General features: G+C 45.2%; 1 protein-coding gene across 2 annotated transcripts; it reads left to right on the top strand.

Moving 5' to 3' along the window:
- Positions 1-50: 50 nt before the first annotated feature.
- LOC125623918 (zinc finger protein 620-like) lies at positions 51-13,786 on the top strand. Of its 2 annotated transcripts, none has more exons than XM_075120996.1 (8): positions 51-3,469; positions 6,688-6,739; positions 6,896-7,004; positions 7,575-7,688; positions 8,238-9,227; positions 9,787-9,913; positions 9,999-10,112; positions 10,533-13,786. In XM_075120996.1, the coding sequence occupies exons 1-5, from the start codon at positions 3,399-3,401 to the stop codon at positions 8,366-8,368; spliced, it is 477 nt and encodes a 158-aa protein (XP_074977097.1). In that variant the 5' UTR covers positions 51-3,398; the 3' UTR covers positions 8,369-9,227; positions 9,787-9,913; positions 9,999-10,112; positions 10,533-13,786. The 2 variants fall into 2 exon arrangements, with proteins under 2 accessions (XP_074977097.1, XP_074977096.1); XM_075120995.1 differs by having other exon boundaries at positions 8,235-9,227.
- Positions 13,787-16,158: the final 2,372 nt, after the last annotated feature.

Below are 16,158 nucleotides of genomic sequence, written 5' to 3'. Positions count from 1 at the left end.
AGAGGGGATTCATTATAGGACAGCTGAAAGCCTGGGGTGGGGGGGGGGGAATGAAATGCAGCAGTCAATGGTATAAAAATATTGTATGTTGAATAACTCTATCACCTAATCGCTTTTCATAAGTAGGTCTCAACGCACTTTACAGATGGGAAATCTGAGGCACAGGGAGCTGAAATAAATAGAACCATTCACTCCTAAGTGTGTTAATGGGGGAGGGAAGGATTCATAGGCTTTGCTACAGAGAACATAAAGAACCATTTTTCAAAGATACAGGAGAATTTATGATACTGAAGTATGACAGAAGATGCAGAAAGGAAGGCTCTCAAACCAATGAGGATGAGAATGTGCAAAGAGACAGAGAGGGGGATGGTACTAGAGAAGAATTACCAGGCTCTGCTGTTTTCATAATACAAGAATCCCTTGTTACTGCCCAGCCAATCCTGGGGGAAGCACAAGCGGGGGTAGCATGGGAACTTCAGGGCTGGCTGTACAGTGCTTCTAAGCAGTACAAACTAGTTTATTTTCCTCTTCCCTGAATGGCTCCAGGAGGCCAGCAGAGTCGAGCAGGAGAACTACTGCCATCTCCGGGGGCAGCTCCTGGAGATGAGGGAGAGCCACTGTAAGCACCAGCAGATGCAGCTGTGTACTGGTTTTTCAAATCTAGGGTCTCAAAGGACAGCTGAAGCAGCAACCTGCTTCAATAAGATTAGATCTTATAAAGAATTACTTCAGAAATAATGTCAGAATGCATATTTTGTGGCCCTATTTGCCATGCAAATTAGTCCCTGCTCCCATGGGAAGACTCTGGCTAGGCCATGCCCCCTCTCAGGGGATGGGTGAGGATAGGGTTCTCTCTGAGAAACAGACCTGAGCCCCTAGATTCAACTGAGATGCCAACAATGAGGAATGGTAAGGGAAGGGTTTGCACCAGGGGTCTCCATACCTGCCAGCATCTTCAGGCAAAAAAAAAAAGGGGACAGGGCATTTTCAATTTGCATAAATGTTTTTAGGCCCAGTCCAGACTGGTGATTCACTGGGTTGCAGCCATTGTTGTAGCTGTATCAGTACAAGCACGAGTGCTGACAGGCAAAGTTGTCATTTGCACTGGGGGAGCTTACTTTGAGTTTCAAAGAGGCATAGCCTCCTCAGGTGCAAACCGTGCCTGTCTCAGCTACACTAATGATTGGCCACCAATGGCTGAAACTGCACAAATCTCTAGTCTGAGACAAGGCTATAGAGGGGCAGCTGATGGGGCAGGTGCTCTCAACCCACTGAGAGAGGAGCTGCCATGAACTCTTCACAATACTGAGACCCAAACTAAAGAAGAGGAGCGGGAAGCCCCCACTCCATGACCAAGCACTTTTGTTCCTAACTATCAGTGAATTAATCTGTGGCCTGCCGTCTGACACACGTGCACACACAAACCCACACTCACACATGAACCTCACGCTCTGGCCCCACTCCCCACATGGAATAACAGTGAAAGGAGGCCCACTTCTCCACCCAGCAACGCAGTGGCGTGGAGCCACTTCCCCCCCCCCTCAAGGGATGGCAACAAACCCATCTCCCCAACCCTTTCAGGAGCAGCATGAATGGCATCAGGTGTGGTCTCTGGCACCCACCCCACAGAGAGGCAGGAGCAGCAGCACAAGGCTCCCTAGTACTTATCAGAAATCCATCCCCATGGCCATTTGCTTGGATGGCTAGCCCCAATGTGCTCTTCTTCTCCTGCCACACACAGGGTCCTCTGCTGGGATGACATTGGCAGGGCTCTGAGGGCAAAGAAATCAACATGCGATTGAGATGACTTGGAAAATTCACCCCATTGTTCCCAGCTCTCTGCGGACTCAGACAGATGCCCCCACATCAGTTACACTGGAGTCATGTCTTTGAGTGTTTCTTCACAACCACAAGCACTAGAAACTTGCATAAAAATGTGAAAAGTGAGATACTGATGTAATCATATCCTTCCCAGGAGCTCTTGTCCTATGCTCAGGCCAACGGTATCTATTCCTCAATCCAGCCCTGCCCGCCCCCCCCCCAAACCACTGCCCAACAAACTAATCTGCCCCTGTACACATGCACAGAGACCCCCACCACCCACAACTAATCTAGAAACACAGAGAATTACTATGGCTCTCTCCGTGCATACTGAGAACCCACTCCAATGAATGATTTGCCCCAACAGCCCCTGATATCATTTGGACTCCCTCAACGCACCTCATCGAAGATTGGTGCCTCTCTTTTTCCTTTGGCTCTTTTCTCTGCTCCTCAGCTTCAACATTCCTCTCCAGATAACTTGAAAATGCACAGAGCCCAGAGCCCCACGCATTGGTTGGATTCCTACCTAGTCAGCTGCCAACCATAAGTAGCAGAGACTGCATTATACCGTGTGCTATTTTTAAACACACATACATAAACAAAACACCTTAAAACAGTAATACTTTTCATTCAAGCTAGCTAAATGAGGATCTCCTGCAGAAACAAGAAACTATTAAACAAATACTAACGGAGTTTCAGTTACACAAATTGCACTTCCTGGAATGACTGCCCAAATCTGGACGATATTTACTAAGTGCCAGGTGACTCAGCTCTCTCTTACCAAAAATATTTTCAAACATAGGGAAACACCAGAGATGAAATAGCAATGACTTGATTCATTCCAATGATGAATTTTCCCCAAAATAATGTCAGAATGAATATTTCAATATACTACTTGGTATGAAAATTAGCACTCGCTCCTATTGGAGGGTACTGGTTATGCCCCCTCCTCTCCCAGGCGGAGATATTGGGTTGGGGCCTTCCGAACATGGATCTGAGCCCCTATAATCAGAATCAGAGACATACTTTCCCGGAAGTACAAGGAATAGAAAGGGATTATGTGTATCTAAAGTCTTCATACCTCTATGCTTCAGATGGCGTGAGCTGCAGAGAAGGCTCTTTCTTCATTAACAGTGACAGGAATAGGACCGAGGTCACTAGACTGAAGAGGGGCAGTCAGGCTCTCCTGTTTACACTTTCTCAGGAGAACACATGGACATGAAAGAAAACCGAAAACAAACTTTAAAGCTGACTAAAGGGAATCCATACATTTCGCACAATGTATGATTGGCCTGTGAGACTCACTGCCACAAGATATTATTGAGGCCAAGACTTCAGCAAGATTTTTAAAAGGATGAGACATTTATATGGACAATGAGAACATCCACAATTACATTAGATAGAATAAATATTAGGAGGGAGGATAATCCCTGATGCTAGAGGATATAGACCAACCCATTACTGCTAGTGCCTCGGAAGAAACTTCCCCCACCCCCTATCTCTCCCAATTTAATTCTGAGTTTTGTAAATAATTAGTGTTTGTTTTAGGGTCCCAGCTGTTGGAGTTGTCTGAATATATGAGAATCTCAGCTTTCATTGAAAAAAATAAGTGTCTACCCACGGTGGTTGTCCAGAACAGTTTGAAAAGGTGAGCTGACTGTACCCCAAAGCCTCAAAACCCAGAGGCAAATTAAAAACAACACCACCATAATGCATTTTTAAATTATATTTTTTAATCATCTCATGATTTTTGGCGACCTAACTCAATTTTGTAACTTTGGGGGTTAGTGATATAGCACAGGGGCAGGTTATTCCTTACCTGTCCATTACAAAAAGAAAAGGAGTACTTGTGGCACCTTAGAGACTAACAAATTTATTGTAGCTCACGAAAGCTTATGCTCAAATACATTTGTTAGTCTCTAAGGTGCCACAAGTCCTCCTTTTCTTTTTGTGAATACAGACTAACACGGCTGCTACCCTGAAACCTGTCCATTACAGGGTTTCTTTGCACTTTCTCTTCACTATCAGGGTGGGGTTGCTGGGCTAGATGATCCGATCTGACCTGGCATAAATGGGAATTGCTGTTTCTGAGCCAGCTAAGGGGATGGAGAGAACTGAGAGCGTTTTAGGAAAGAGTTACTTATTTCTCTGAATCTGGGGAGTTAAGGATTAAAACCAGAGAGCAAGTCATGCCTCCCTTTCCCAGAGAGGACCGGGAAGTAACGTGATGCACATGGAACATCCTGCCCCAGCCATCCCTTGGAAACCTGGTGTGTCCCTCTGCACTGAGATCGCTCACGGCACCTGGACCCTGGATCCATCTCAGCCCCTGCTCTCTGTGCCCCGGCACATGGCATGGATCAAATTAACAACCCCGTCCCTGCTGCCGGCTGAGCCGTGAGTTGGGGGTCTGGGATAAAGGGAGAGCGGAGAGAGCTGCGGGCTGCTGCAGGGGAGGGGCACGGGACAGAAAACAGCAGAGAGTCCTGGAATTGCTGGCAGCAGGGCCTGGGAAGGGCAGGAAGGGGACTGTAGTCTGAGCTGCACCGGGCTGGAAATAAGAAGCAATCCAGCTAGTTCAGGCACCGCACATGGGTGTGTGAATCCTCAGCACAGCCTGGTGACAGCTGACCCTCTCTACCAGGATTTCAGGAAGGGGGTTGGTGAGTAAGAACTTGACTACAGGAGGAAATTGTACAGCTCTGACTGTACGGGTGCGGCTAAAGCAGTCCAATCCCCTAGTGCGGATGCACTTGTATTGATATAAACGTGTTCATATTGGTATCCTTTATTCCTGTTTGGGAAGGGGAATACTATACCAGTATATGGCACCATTATACTGGTATAACTGTCCACCCAAGAGGTTGCATCGGTCTCACTATGTTGGTAAAAACTCACACACCCTGACCTACATAGCTATCCCAATAAAATGTGTACATGTAGACCAAGCCCAAACATTCCCCAAGAACTAGCTAGTGCTACCCAATGGAAGTTTGGGAAATGCCGTGAAGGTGCTATTTCCTCTGCAGTGATGGTAGAACCAGGAGTGGACACACCCTTCCCACCGCTCATCTTTGTCTACTACATGCTTCCTCCACAGCACCCTCTATCACGCACTCTACCCCAAACACCATTCACAAACACTGCCTCCTACCACATCCACCCATATCTCCTCACCACATCTCAGGCCGCAGCTACCCTCTTCCAAACATCACGTATTGCCAGAATCCGCTCCATTGCACCCCGACGTTTATTCACTGGCATCATCAACACCACACTTTGTAAGGGGAGGGTGCGGAATAGCTGTAAGTCTGCAGAGGCTCAACCCTTCCTTAAAAAAACATTGCTTGATGCTGAAGTGCTTAACGTCAAATATTGCCCAGTCTCTACCCTCCCATCTTTGGAGAAGGAGATAAATGGAGAAGCTGGTAGCTATTTATCCTATGTGCACTTGAACACCAGTGACATCACAGCAGGTTCCAGTCTGGGTGCTGGGCTTCCTTCAGTGCTGAGGCCATGCTGATCAGGATCACGCTGTTAATTATAGGACAGGATCAATTTGGTCATGCTGCACTTCTTGGTGTCTTTTTATATGACTAACCATGGGTCGTTGCTTTACTGACTAAAGGTCTAATCCAGTGCCTGCTGAAATCAGTTGGAGGCTTTCCTTTGACTTCAGTGGGCTCTGGATCAAGCCATAAGAGAAGTTGCCCTCCAGAGGATCTAGTCATACCTAAATGTTAGTAGTCAGTTAGTGGGGGTGGAAAATTACATCCTCATGGACAGATCTGTAATACAGTGTCCTTCTTTGAGCAATCCAGTCTCCCCTGTTGCTATATATTTAAAAATGTACCAAAATTTTTAGCCAGGTGAAAGAGTATCACCACTAAGCTACATAGCTTATGAGAGTCATTGCCCTGTGGATCCTGCAAGTTTGGTCTCTCTTCTGGAGGAATTATCGGATGCTGTCACTGGTTGGATGAACTGGAGCTACCTCATCCTTATTTCTGGGAGAGCGGAAGTCTCGATTCTGGGTAGAGGGTCTTTTCGACATGGTGCCTCACTTGTCCTTCCTGTCACCACTTACTGAAGGGATTTATTCAGAAGTAGTGAGTCAGGTTAAGAATTGTTTTGTTGCTTTTGAGCATGCCCTTTCCACAGAAACTCCCAGTTGGACATAATGTGACAGTTCACTGGAGTTACACCAGTCTTGACGGTACGCCTTTATTTGTCCTGTGATGACCATTGCAGCAGTAGCATCTTGCTTCATGACCAAAAGGCTGAGTTATTGTGCTTCACCCTTAGCAGGGCTTCCATGTCATTTGCAGCTTGTTCGAACCACAGCAGCATCTGTGCTCACTGTTTTGAGCAACCATGGCTGCTTTGTGTTCTTTACACTTGCTATGTCTAAGATGGTGAATTGACTATAAGCTTTTAATGGTAGTTTTAGCTATATTTGTGACCTCATCCTTGAGCCTCATCCCGCTGCTTATCTGTGTTCCACACAACATGGCTTATAGGGATCCTACTGTGGCATCTTCAGTTGGCAGGCAATCATACTTTTCCTGACGGTATAGAGCCATTTCCCCTCCAGGAAATCCATCGCACCACACATTTAAAAGGTAGCTACTTTAACTCTGGAACTGTTCTTCAGACTGTGCATTGTTGGCTCCATATTTATTATTTTTTGCTGTCATTTCCCTCCTTTTTTTCTCTTGGATTCCTCAGTTGCTTCAGTTTGACTTTTTCATGATTATTATTATTATATTTCTAATGTTGTTATGTTCCACAGAGCTCCAGCTGCCTTGTCTGGGGATCGATTTGTTTATCACAAAAGACATTTTGTCCCTCTCTGTCTCCTGTTAGCTTCCACACCCTGGCCCACATCAACCTGCATAAACACACAGACTTTGTGCAGGTATGTTGCACCAGCTCCGCCCTTATCCCTAGAGCCGCCTGTGCTGGTAAAAGCTATTCATGCTGCCCTGACATTGACAGCTCCTTCCCTCTCTGTCCAGAGGTGGAATTATTGCTGGAGCTGTAGGCAGTGACCAGGGAATGGTTGTACTTTCAGGTGGCAGAGAAATTCTACATCAAAGACGAGGGAACTCTTTGGGATGAAGAAAAGAGACGTGTCTGGAGGGATATCATGCAGGAGGTTTGTGACACCAAGCTCTTGCTAGGTAATAGCACGTTTTGTGTCTGTTTAGTGCCCAGTCTGGCTTCTGCTCAGGGTTCTTTTCTGGGTTCCTTGTGTTTCCAAGGAATTAATGTATATCATTCCCAGATGCCTGTGTGATAGAGACAGTGTCCCTTCAATTAAATACTAAATTTAGAAATACAGTGGAGGTGCCATTCCTTCAAGGCTAAGAGCATTCTATGAAAGGAGAATGCTTGCATTTACATGTACATGCTTGTAGTAATACAAAATAATTTATTCCCCTTCCTTGGCTCTGGCTTCGATCTCAGAAGGGTCTCTGACTTATCTGCAAGTATGGAAATTATCAAGTACCAGTAGCTTAATACTTGTGCTGCGTCATCAAGTCCCCATATGTGTGCATATCTCTGAATCTCCCACCGTAAAAGTTTTGCTTTCCCACAAGAGCTCTGTAAACGTACTCCGTCTGTTCAGCTAACAGGCACTCCGGCACATACAGGAGAGAGTTTTAAAATAACAGGTGATTACTTGTAGCGAGTACTCTACAGGTATTTAACAATGTTTGCTATCCCTCGTTTTGTTTCCTCATGAGTAGGATTTCAGATTTCCAAGCCTGATGTGATCTCCCAGGTGGAACAAGGGGAAAAGTCAGATGCCCTGACTCACCAAGATTTCAAGAAAAGAGAGATCTTTAGAGGCACCTGCACTGGTGAGAGTTTATTTTTTTGTTCATTATTTATATGCATCTCTAAGGTCTCCCTCATTGTAGTACTGTATGTGGTCTCCCTTCCCATAACTTAGATCAAAAGGATATGTTTCCTTGAGAAACAGGTGCATATACTCAATGCTCCCACATGGCAGTCAGAACAATATGAATCAGAACCAGAGGACACTAGCCAGGAGACTGGTTGCTGAGGGGAATTCCAACAGTGACAGCTAGCCAAAAAGTCCAGTCAAAGAGCCTTTAAAATGCAGTCTTGCATCACACTAGTACAGTAGCTATCTTAGACTTAGATGACATTGATGCATGGAGTTCCAACTAATCCCCAATGGTCTCCCAGGTCTGTCTCATCTCAAGTTAACCAGTATTGTAAAGCACTGTCATCTATCAGTGGTCCTTTTATCCATCTTTTATCTGAGTGCTCGGAGGGGATCTTGAAGCAGAACTGATACCCTGTGTGGAAGGGATGCAGAAGATTGAAATCTTGGTTTTCAGTCTTATAAATAATGATGGTTCATTTTATTTTTATTCTAGCAGATGATAGGATCATCACTGAAGAGGTCACTCCTCAGCAGGAAGGTCCTGAAAAGACAGAACCACACTGGACATTAGCCGGGAGACCAGCAGGGGATATTGCCCAGAATACTGACTGTGGAAAAAATCTCTGAGAGTCAGGGCAGATCGGAAAGGAAAGAGGGAAATTCTGTAGGGAAGAACCAGGGTAAATCAGTTCACTGTGAAAGTGGTTTGGGGACACACAAGAGCATCATTGCCCAGAGAGAGAGTCCGAATACATGTATAGGATGTGCGAAAAGCTTCTGTCTGAGATCAAATCTTGCTACACACCAGAAACTCCACATGGGAGAAAAACCTTATAAATGTACTGGGTGTGGGAAAAGCTTTCTTCAGAACTCCAAACTTAGTCAGCACCAGGGAATCCACATGGGAGAGAAACCCTATAAATGTCTGGAATGTGGAAAAGGCTTCACTCTGAGCTCCACACTCATTCATCATCAGAAAATCCACAGGGGAGAGAGGCCCTACAGATGCACCGAATGTGGGAAAATCTTCAATAAACACTCAAAGCTTGCACAGCATCAGAGAATCCACACCAGAGAGAAACCCTTCAGATGTGTAGCATGTGGGAAAAGCTTCAGTCGGAGCTCAACACTCATTTAGCATGAGAGAATCCACACAGGGAACAAACAGCATAAATGTGCTGAATGTGGGAAGAGATTATATCAGAACTCAGACCTGATTGTACATCAGAGAATCCACACGGACGAGAAACTTTATGCATGTACTGAGTGTTGGAAAAGTTTTAGCTGCAGGTCAACGCTTATTAAACATCAGAGGATCCACATAGGTCAGAGACCCTATAAGTGCCCTGAATGTAAGAAAAGCTTCTCCTGGAGCTCAGACCTTATTCATCACCAGACGGTCCACATGGAGGAGAAACCCTATAAATGCACTAAGTGTGGGAAAAGCTTCGGTCAGAAATTACAACTCTTCCAGCACCAGAAAATGGTGAGTACTGAGGCTCTGGGCTGACAAAAAGGGGACATCTTCTTACCATCCACTTGACATTTAAAAGCACACATAACGGAGCTAATTCTTAACAATGGGAGGAATTTAATTTATGGGTTTCAGAGTAACAACCGTGCTAGTCTGTATTTGCAAAAAGAAAAGGAGTACTTGTGGCACCTTAGAGACTAACCAATTTATTTGAACATGAGCTTTCGTGAGCTACACTTTGCAATTTAATACTCTCCCTTTCTCCAATTTTTTCCTCCTTCCCTCGTCTTTAAACAAAACAAGCCCACAAACCTACCTGACTCTCTCCATCTTTTGCAGTCTTTCTCTCTTCTCTTTTCTTTGCCGCTTCTCACTCTCCTTCATTGCATAAAACAAACCCACAAAGCTTTCAGGGGGGATATATGCAGATATATGCCTTCCCCTTGTATCCTGCCTTTTACACTCAGGATGCTTTTCACACTACCCTAATGCTGCTGCTCTGTCCTCTGCCACCCAGCTAGTTTCTGACCATTAGGGTTGTCAGCTGAGTAGGGAAATCTTCCTGTTTCAGATACAGATGACATTCGAGGAAGTGGCTGTGTACTTCACCCAGGAAGAATGGGCACTTTTGGATGAAAGGCAGAGAGAACTCTACAGGGACGTCATGTGGGAGACATTTGAGACTCTGATCTCTCTGGGTGAATGATTGTTTTCATTGTTTAATAAATACTGCCCAACTATTTAACAAATGGTGACATCAACTGTTTTCTGTCTCATGAATAGGATTTCTGGTTCCCAAACCTGATGTGATCTCCCAGATGGAATGAGGGGAAGAACCGTGTGTCCCAGATCTCCAGGGCACCAAACAAAGAGAGGTTCTGAAAGCTACCCAGACAGGTAAAGAGTAAGTTGTTGAACCAACTGTGAAACTATCCATGAGTAAAGTATAATGCTGGAATTCCAAGATAGCCATCAGTTATTAATGTTTGGTGACCATTATAGTGTTTCACATTTCCAAAGGGCATTCATTTAGTGAATTGGTCAGAGTTGTGACTAGAATTTAGTCATTCCTGGATGCTAGCCCTGTGCTTAGTCCTTTAGTCCAATGGGTGTTAGGCATCTAAATACCATTAGGGATATGAGCCTTAGTCTTCATTACTCTGCTTCAGAATTGGCCCCACCCTTTCTCTAAAGATTTGGTTCCTGATTATCAGTCTCATAAATAGTTTTTAGATTTGGGATAAATCCTTTGCTGTTCTTAGTTCTGGCGTTTGAAATTGTTCTCCCCCAAAGAAATCATATATATTTTTATTCCAGCAGATGATGCGATCTTCTTGAGTGAAAATAAGGAGGAGAATTCTCCCCTGATAATACACAAGAGAGAGAGACTGAACCTGTGTGCAGACCTTATTAAACATCAGAGATTGCAAATGGGAGAGAGACCCTATAGATGTTCTGACTGTGAGAAGAGTTTTAGTCGGAAATCAGATCTTACTCGACATCAGTGAATCCACACAGGAGAGAAACCCTATACATGTGCTACGTGTGGGAAAAGCTTCAGCCAGAATTCATCGCTCACTCAACACCAGAGAACCCACGGGGGAGTGAAACCCTACCCCAGACTGAGCATGCCCACTGATTCCTGTAGAAGATACATTAATAATGCATGAGAGATCGGACAGAAATCAATGAGAGCTGCACTTTCTGGGGGCACATGGGCAATATGGGGCACTGCCCAAAACAAACAGATTAAAAACTATATCATATGAGGGAAGTGGGGCAGCAGTGATTAGGAGAGGGAGCATGTGCTAAGGTGATTGATCCTTTGGAGATCATTTTGTTGGCAAAATCCTTCCCCAGGAGGACAGTGGAACACCTAGAATTGATGAGAGAGGGATGGGAGGTATAAACCAGAATGTGAGGGAGCTGGATGCTAAGCACTATGTGCTAGAAGGAGTGGTCATTGTCGAGATTAGGGGATCGGGTGTGTAGAGCCAGAAGGAGAGCAATGTGGGTCCTGGGGGATCAAACATTTAGGGATCATTGTGGTTGTAACAATCTTGGGGTTCATTAAATAACAAACCAGTGAATGAGAAAGGAATACAATTTTAATAAAACAAACTGGAGAGCTAATGTGGTGAACTGCACGCAGCCATGTTGTGTACCCAACACCCTGCATCCAGGGAACATCTCCAAATTCCTTTGTCCATAATACTGTCCCTTATAAGGGAGTATCTCTAAATTATAATCTACAAACATATCTCTACATCTTCCCTCTTAAAGAGAAACGAATTAACCCATATATATATATATATATATATAGCTAACAACTATCTAATAACACATGCATTAAATTCTCAACCTATGTAGTACATTTCCATAAACCCAATGTGTCATCTACCTAGTGAGGAGAGGTTACCAGCATATCACTCTTGATTGAGTCTTTACCAGTCAGTTTCTTCAAATACCCATTCGCCGGGCAGGTTAGCGAGTCTCTATGGTCTTTCAGGACATTTAATCTCCTGCTTTGGTCTTCTCAGTATCAACCTTTCATTACAGTCTGAGTTGTTCTCTTGTTCCTTGACAGTTTCTCCTTTGTGCATTGATGATAAAGGATCAGTCAGATGGGAAATGCCAGAGTCCACATCTATTATCAATGTGTTGGAACTTTCTGAGATTACTCGTAGATCTCTTTGGTTATGTTGAAATGTGTCTTCCTGGTCTGTCTGGTCTACATAAGACCTTGGATGCAGCTGTTCTTTAATGGTACCTCTTTGGTCTCAAGTATTAGAGGTGTGATTCCTTAGGCACACTCCATCACCTGGGTTAAGAGATGGGAGATCACAGGCCCTTTTGTTAAAATATTTCTGCTTCCACTTCTGATTTTCTTTCATCTTCTGTATGGTTTCATTGTCTTGAGATTTCAGTAAATTCTCAGTAATTGGTAAATTAGATCTGATCCTTTTTCCTATTAACATCAGAGCTGAGAAAAGCCATTCTCCAGGGGTGTACTTTGGTAAACCAGTAACACTTTATACAAATCATCCCCACTGTCAAAAGTCTTTTTCATAAGGTTCTTTACTGTCTGTATAAATCTTTCCACAAATCCATCTGTTTGGGGGCAATTTGGATTTGATGTTTTGTGATGAAAACCCCAATCTATGGCAAATTTCCTAAAATCTGCCCTGGAAAGTTGCAGTCCATTATCGCTAAAGACTTCATCTGGAATTCCATGTCTGGAGAAGATTCCCTTCAGGCCGACTATCACTGACTTACTATTAGTATTGTGCATTGTGCCAATGTCTGGATGCAGAAAATAATAATTTGTGACTCTTAAATAATCCTTTGGTTGCCAAGTAAATAAATCCATGCCTACCTTCTCATAAATCGTTTGTGGAACTGGATGAGGTCTCAGTCACTCTGCCTGTTGGCATGGCTTGTATTTCAAGCATGAAAAGCAGTTTCCGACCACATGAGTAATGTCATGATTGATCCATGGCCAGTGCAGCACCTCTCATGCTCATTGTTTGCACTTCTCAATTTCTAAATGACCCTTGTGGATCTTCTGTAGCATTTCTTTACGGAGGCTCATTGTAATTACCACCTTACTGCCCTTGAAAATCACCCCATCTATCACAGTAAGCTCATGTTTGCAGTTCAAATACTCTCTTATACTTGGACAGCAACTGCTTATTTCTTCAGGCCACCCTTTAATGATCACTTCTTTAAGGATTGCCAATGATTCATTTTGCTCCCTTTCCTCTCTTATCTGTTGCAGTTTCCTGTTAGCTGTGGGAATTGACTTAACAATCAAATCCACATAGGCTTGCAGCTCTGTTTCTAAAGTCTTCTCTGGTTTCTCCCTTTGTCTCTTCTTTCAGTTGCAAACATAGGAGTTAACTTCAAAATGACCACAGTTTCCTTCTCATTCAGCACTTTTGACATCATGTAACGATCGTGACACCATGTAACGATCATTAAATAGCAAACCAGTGACTGAGAAAGGAACAAAACTTTAATAAAACACACTGGACAGCTACTGTGGTGAACTGCCGCACACAGCTCTGCAAAGCTCCCAAACCCCACCCTCAACGCCCCCAGAGCACTTCTCCAAATTCCTTTGTCCATAATACTGTCCATTATGAGGGAGCGTCTCTAAATTATAATATTCTACAAACATATCTCTCCAAGTGTGGTGTTTGTTTTGAAGGGGACATAGCTGGGTGTTGTGTTGACAATCAGCTTGGGTAGCAGGAGAGTGGAACATAGTGAAATAAAAGTGGGAGATTATTTTAAACAACTTGATTACTGTGATTACAGCATTGAAGGTGTCCATGTATCCCGACTATACTCCCTCCGAGGCTTTTGATTGCCATTAGATGCTGTGACGCTCTGTACCTCGGGGGAACACCCTACACCCCATGTTCATCTTTATAAAATGATTGTGTGGTATCCAATGCAAAGTTTGTCATGTTGGGTGTCTTCAGAAGGCTCATGATGCACTGAGCATGGTTTGTATAGTGATGTTATAGTAATTGTTACAGTAATATTATAGGTTATAATTTCATGTATATAGTTTTTTTTTTTTGAAACAGAAAAAATTTTATTTGTAACACTTACAAAAAATTACCAAGGAAAACAAAACAAACTATGCAACAAAACAATGCAAACAGAAGGTATAACACAGCAGCTTTCAGGAGGGAGAAGTGTTCAGGCTAGCCTGGGCCCAGAGCAGGAGGGCTTCCTCGACACTCATGGTCTTCCACCCTCCTGAGTTACCTGGTGGCCTAGAGCGGGGGGGCTTCCTCGACACTCGTGGTCTTCCACCCCCTTGAGTTACCTAGTTCATGTATATAGTTATGAGGATGAAAATGTATCCTCATGGCTTAAGGCAAGCCAGGCAAAAACTCTTCAAGAGCAGAGAGGCAGACCCCATCAGGGCAGGTATGGGACAAACCCAGCCCAGCCTCACAGGAACAAAGGGCGCTGGCCTAGGGGTCAATGTAGGGAGCCAAGGTGGCTTCCCTCCAAACCAGAGGGTAAAGAGCCACCCTCTGGGCCTGAGTGGGCTGGGCCAGGCCAAGCTTCCGCCAATCCCCGGAAGGGGAAGGGTGGGACAGGAAGTACAAAGGGCGGGGCCCTCTGCCCAGTGAGGAGAGCACCAGGGAGGGAGACAGACATAGGCTGCTCCCTCGTGATCCTGCTGCTGACCCAGGCGAAGCCCTGGGCAAGGAGGAGCCTGACCGGGGGGAAGGCCTGTGGCAACCAGGGCTGCCGGCCGCTGAATACCCAGAGGACCTGGAGGGGCCTGACTGCAGCCCGGGCCAGCATGAGTCCAATACCGAGGGGGAGTGGGAGTGGCCCGCAGCGGACTACCCGGAGGAACCGGAGCTGCCCGCAGCGGAATACCCGGAGGAGATGGAGGGACCGGAGCGACCCGCCTGAGAGAGACCGGGTAGGAAGTAGCCCAGGGGCCGAACTACACCGTGGGGTGGGTGTGTTTGGTCAGTGGGCGCGGACTGCCCCGCTGACCCAGTGGCGGGACCTTCGGCTCCCGCCACTGTCAGGGCCCTGGGCTGGAATGCAGTGGAGTTGGGTGGGCCTGCGTTCCCCTACCCCGGAGCTCCCCTGCCTGAGGGGCGCGCTACTGACTCTTGCCAGCGCTCCCCTGCCTGAGGGGCGCGCTACTGACTCCGGCCAGCACACCTTCCCGCTAATTCCCCAACGCCCGGAAGGTGTGACAGAGGCTGGCCACGGAGACCATAGCTCTCCATCGCCCCTAGGGGCTCGGAGGACCGACCGACACCTGTCACAGGCAACAAAAGAATCTGTTAGACTCTTGAGGAAGTCACCCTCCTTCCTTTGGTCAGTTTGGAACTGCGATGAGGTAACTGACTCTGAAGGGTGGGGCAAATCCAAGAGGGAAGAAAGGACATGATAAAAGGGAGAGACATTTGCCATCCTCTCTCTCTCTCTTCCACCTACATCTACAGACATCACACTAAGCGACTGAAGTGCTGATCAAAGGGGAGAGCCTGGCTGAATAGCAACCAGCCAGCCTGTGGTGAGAACCATCTAAGTTTGTAAGGACACTGAAAGTATTAAGATCAGTTTAGAATGCATTTTGCTTTTATTTCATTTGACCAAATCTGACTTGTTATGCTTTGACTTATAATCACTTAAAATCTATCTTTATAGTTAATAAATCTGTTTCTTTATTCTACCTGAAGCAGTGTGTTTGGTTTGAAGTGTGTCAGATACTCTCCTTAGGATAACAAGGTACATATCAATTTCTTTGTTAAATTGAAGAATTCATATAAGCTTGTAGCATCCAGCGGGCATAACTGGATACTGCAAGCCGGAGGTTCCTAGTGTTGTGTCTGGGATCGGAGATATTGGCTAGTGTCATTTGGTTGCACAATCCAAGGAGCAGCTTACATGCCAGAGGCTGTGCGTGAACAGCCCAGGAGTGGGGGTTCTCACAGCAGAGCAGAGTAAGGCTGGCTCCCAGAGTCAAGGATTGGAGTGACCTAGCAGATCACCGGTCCAGATGACACCAGAGGGGAACGTCACAGATGCCCAGATCCTACACCCAATACTTGGTATTTTTCATAACACTTTAGTTTGCAATGTCTACTCAGATGCAACAAGAACTCTTTCTTCAATATTCTGTGTTGCTTAATCCTTGGTGCTAGAGTCAGCTGTTGTGTTTAAAAAGTGCTCTGGAACATCCTCTTAAGGAATCCCAAGGAAAACAGTTGTTCTCTGGGTGAATGTCAAATTTCTCCAAGATCTCTTGGGGACAATGAAAGATTCCATTATTAGAGATGTCCTGCAGGCATAGATCTTAATCTTCATGCCTCTATTAAAGTTGACAGTATATCCTCACCTCGTGTTCTGTGTTCAGTTTGAATCCTTCATCAGCAAAAGAGAGCAGCAACAG

This window comes from Caretta caretta, chromosome 1 (assembly GCF_965140235.1).
Source record: "Caretta caretta isolate rCarCar2 chromosome 1, rCarCar1.hap1, whole genome shotgun sequence".
Taxonomy (NCBI): Eukaryota; Metazoa; Chordata; order Testudines; family Cheloniidae; genus Caretta; species Caretta caretta.
Note: the sequence above shows the minus strand (reverse complement) of the source record. Positions and strands in the feature narration are given on the sequence as shown.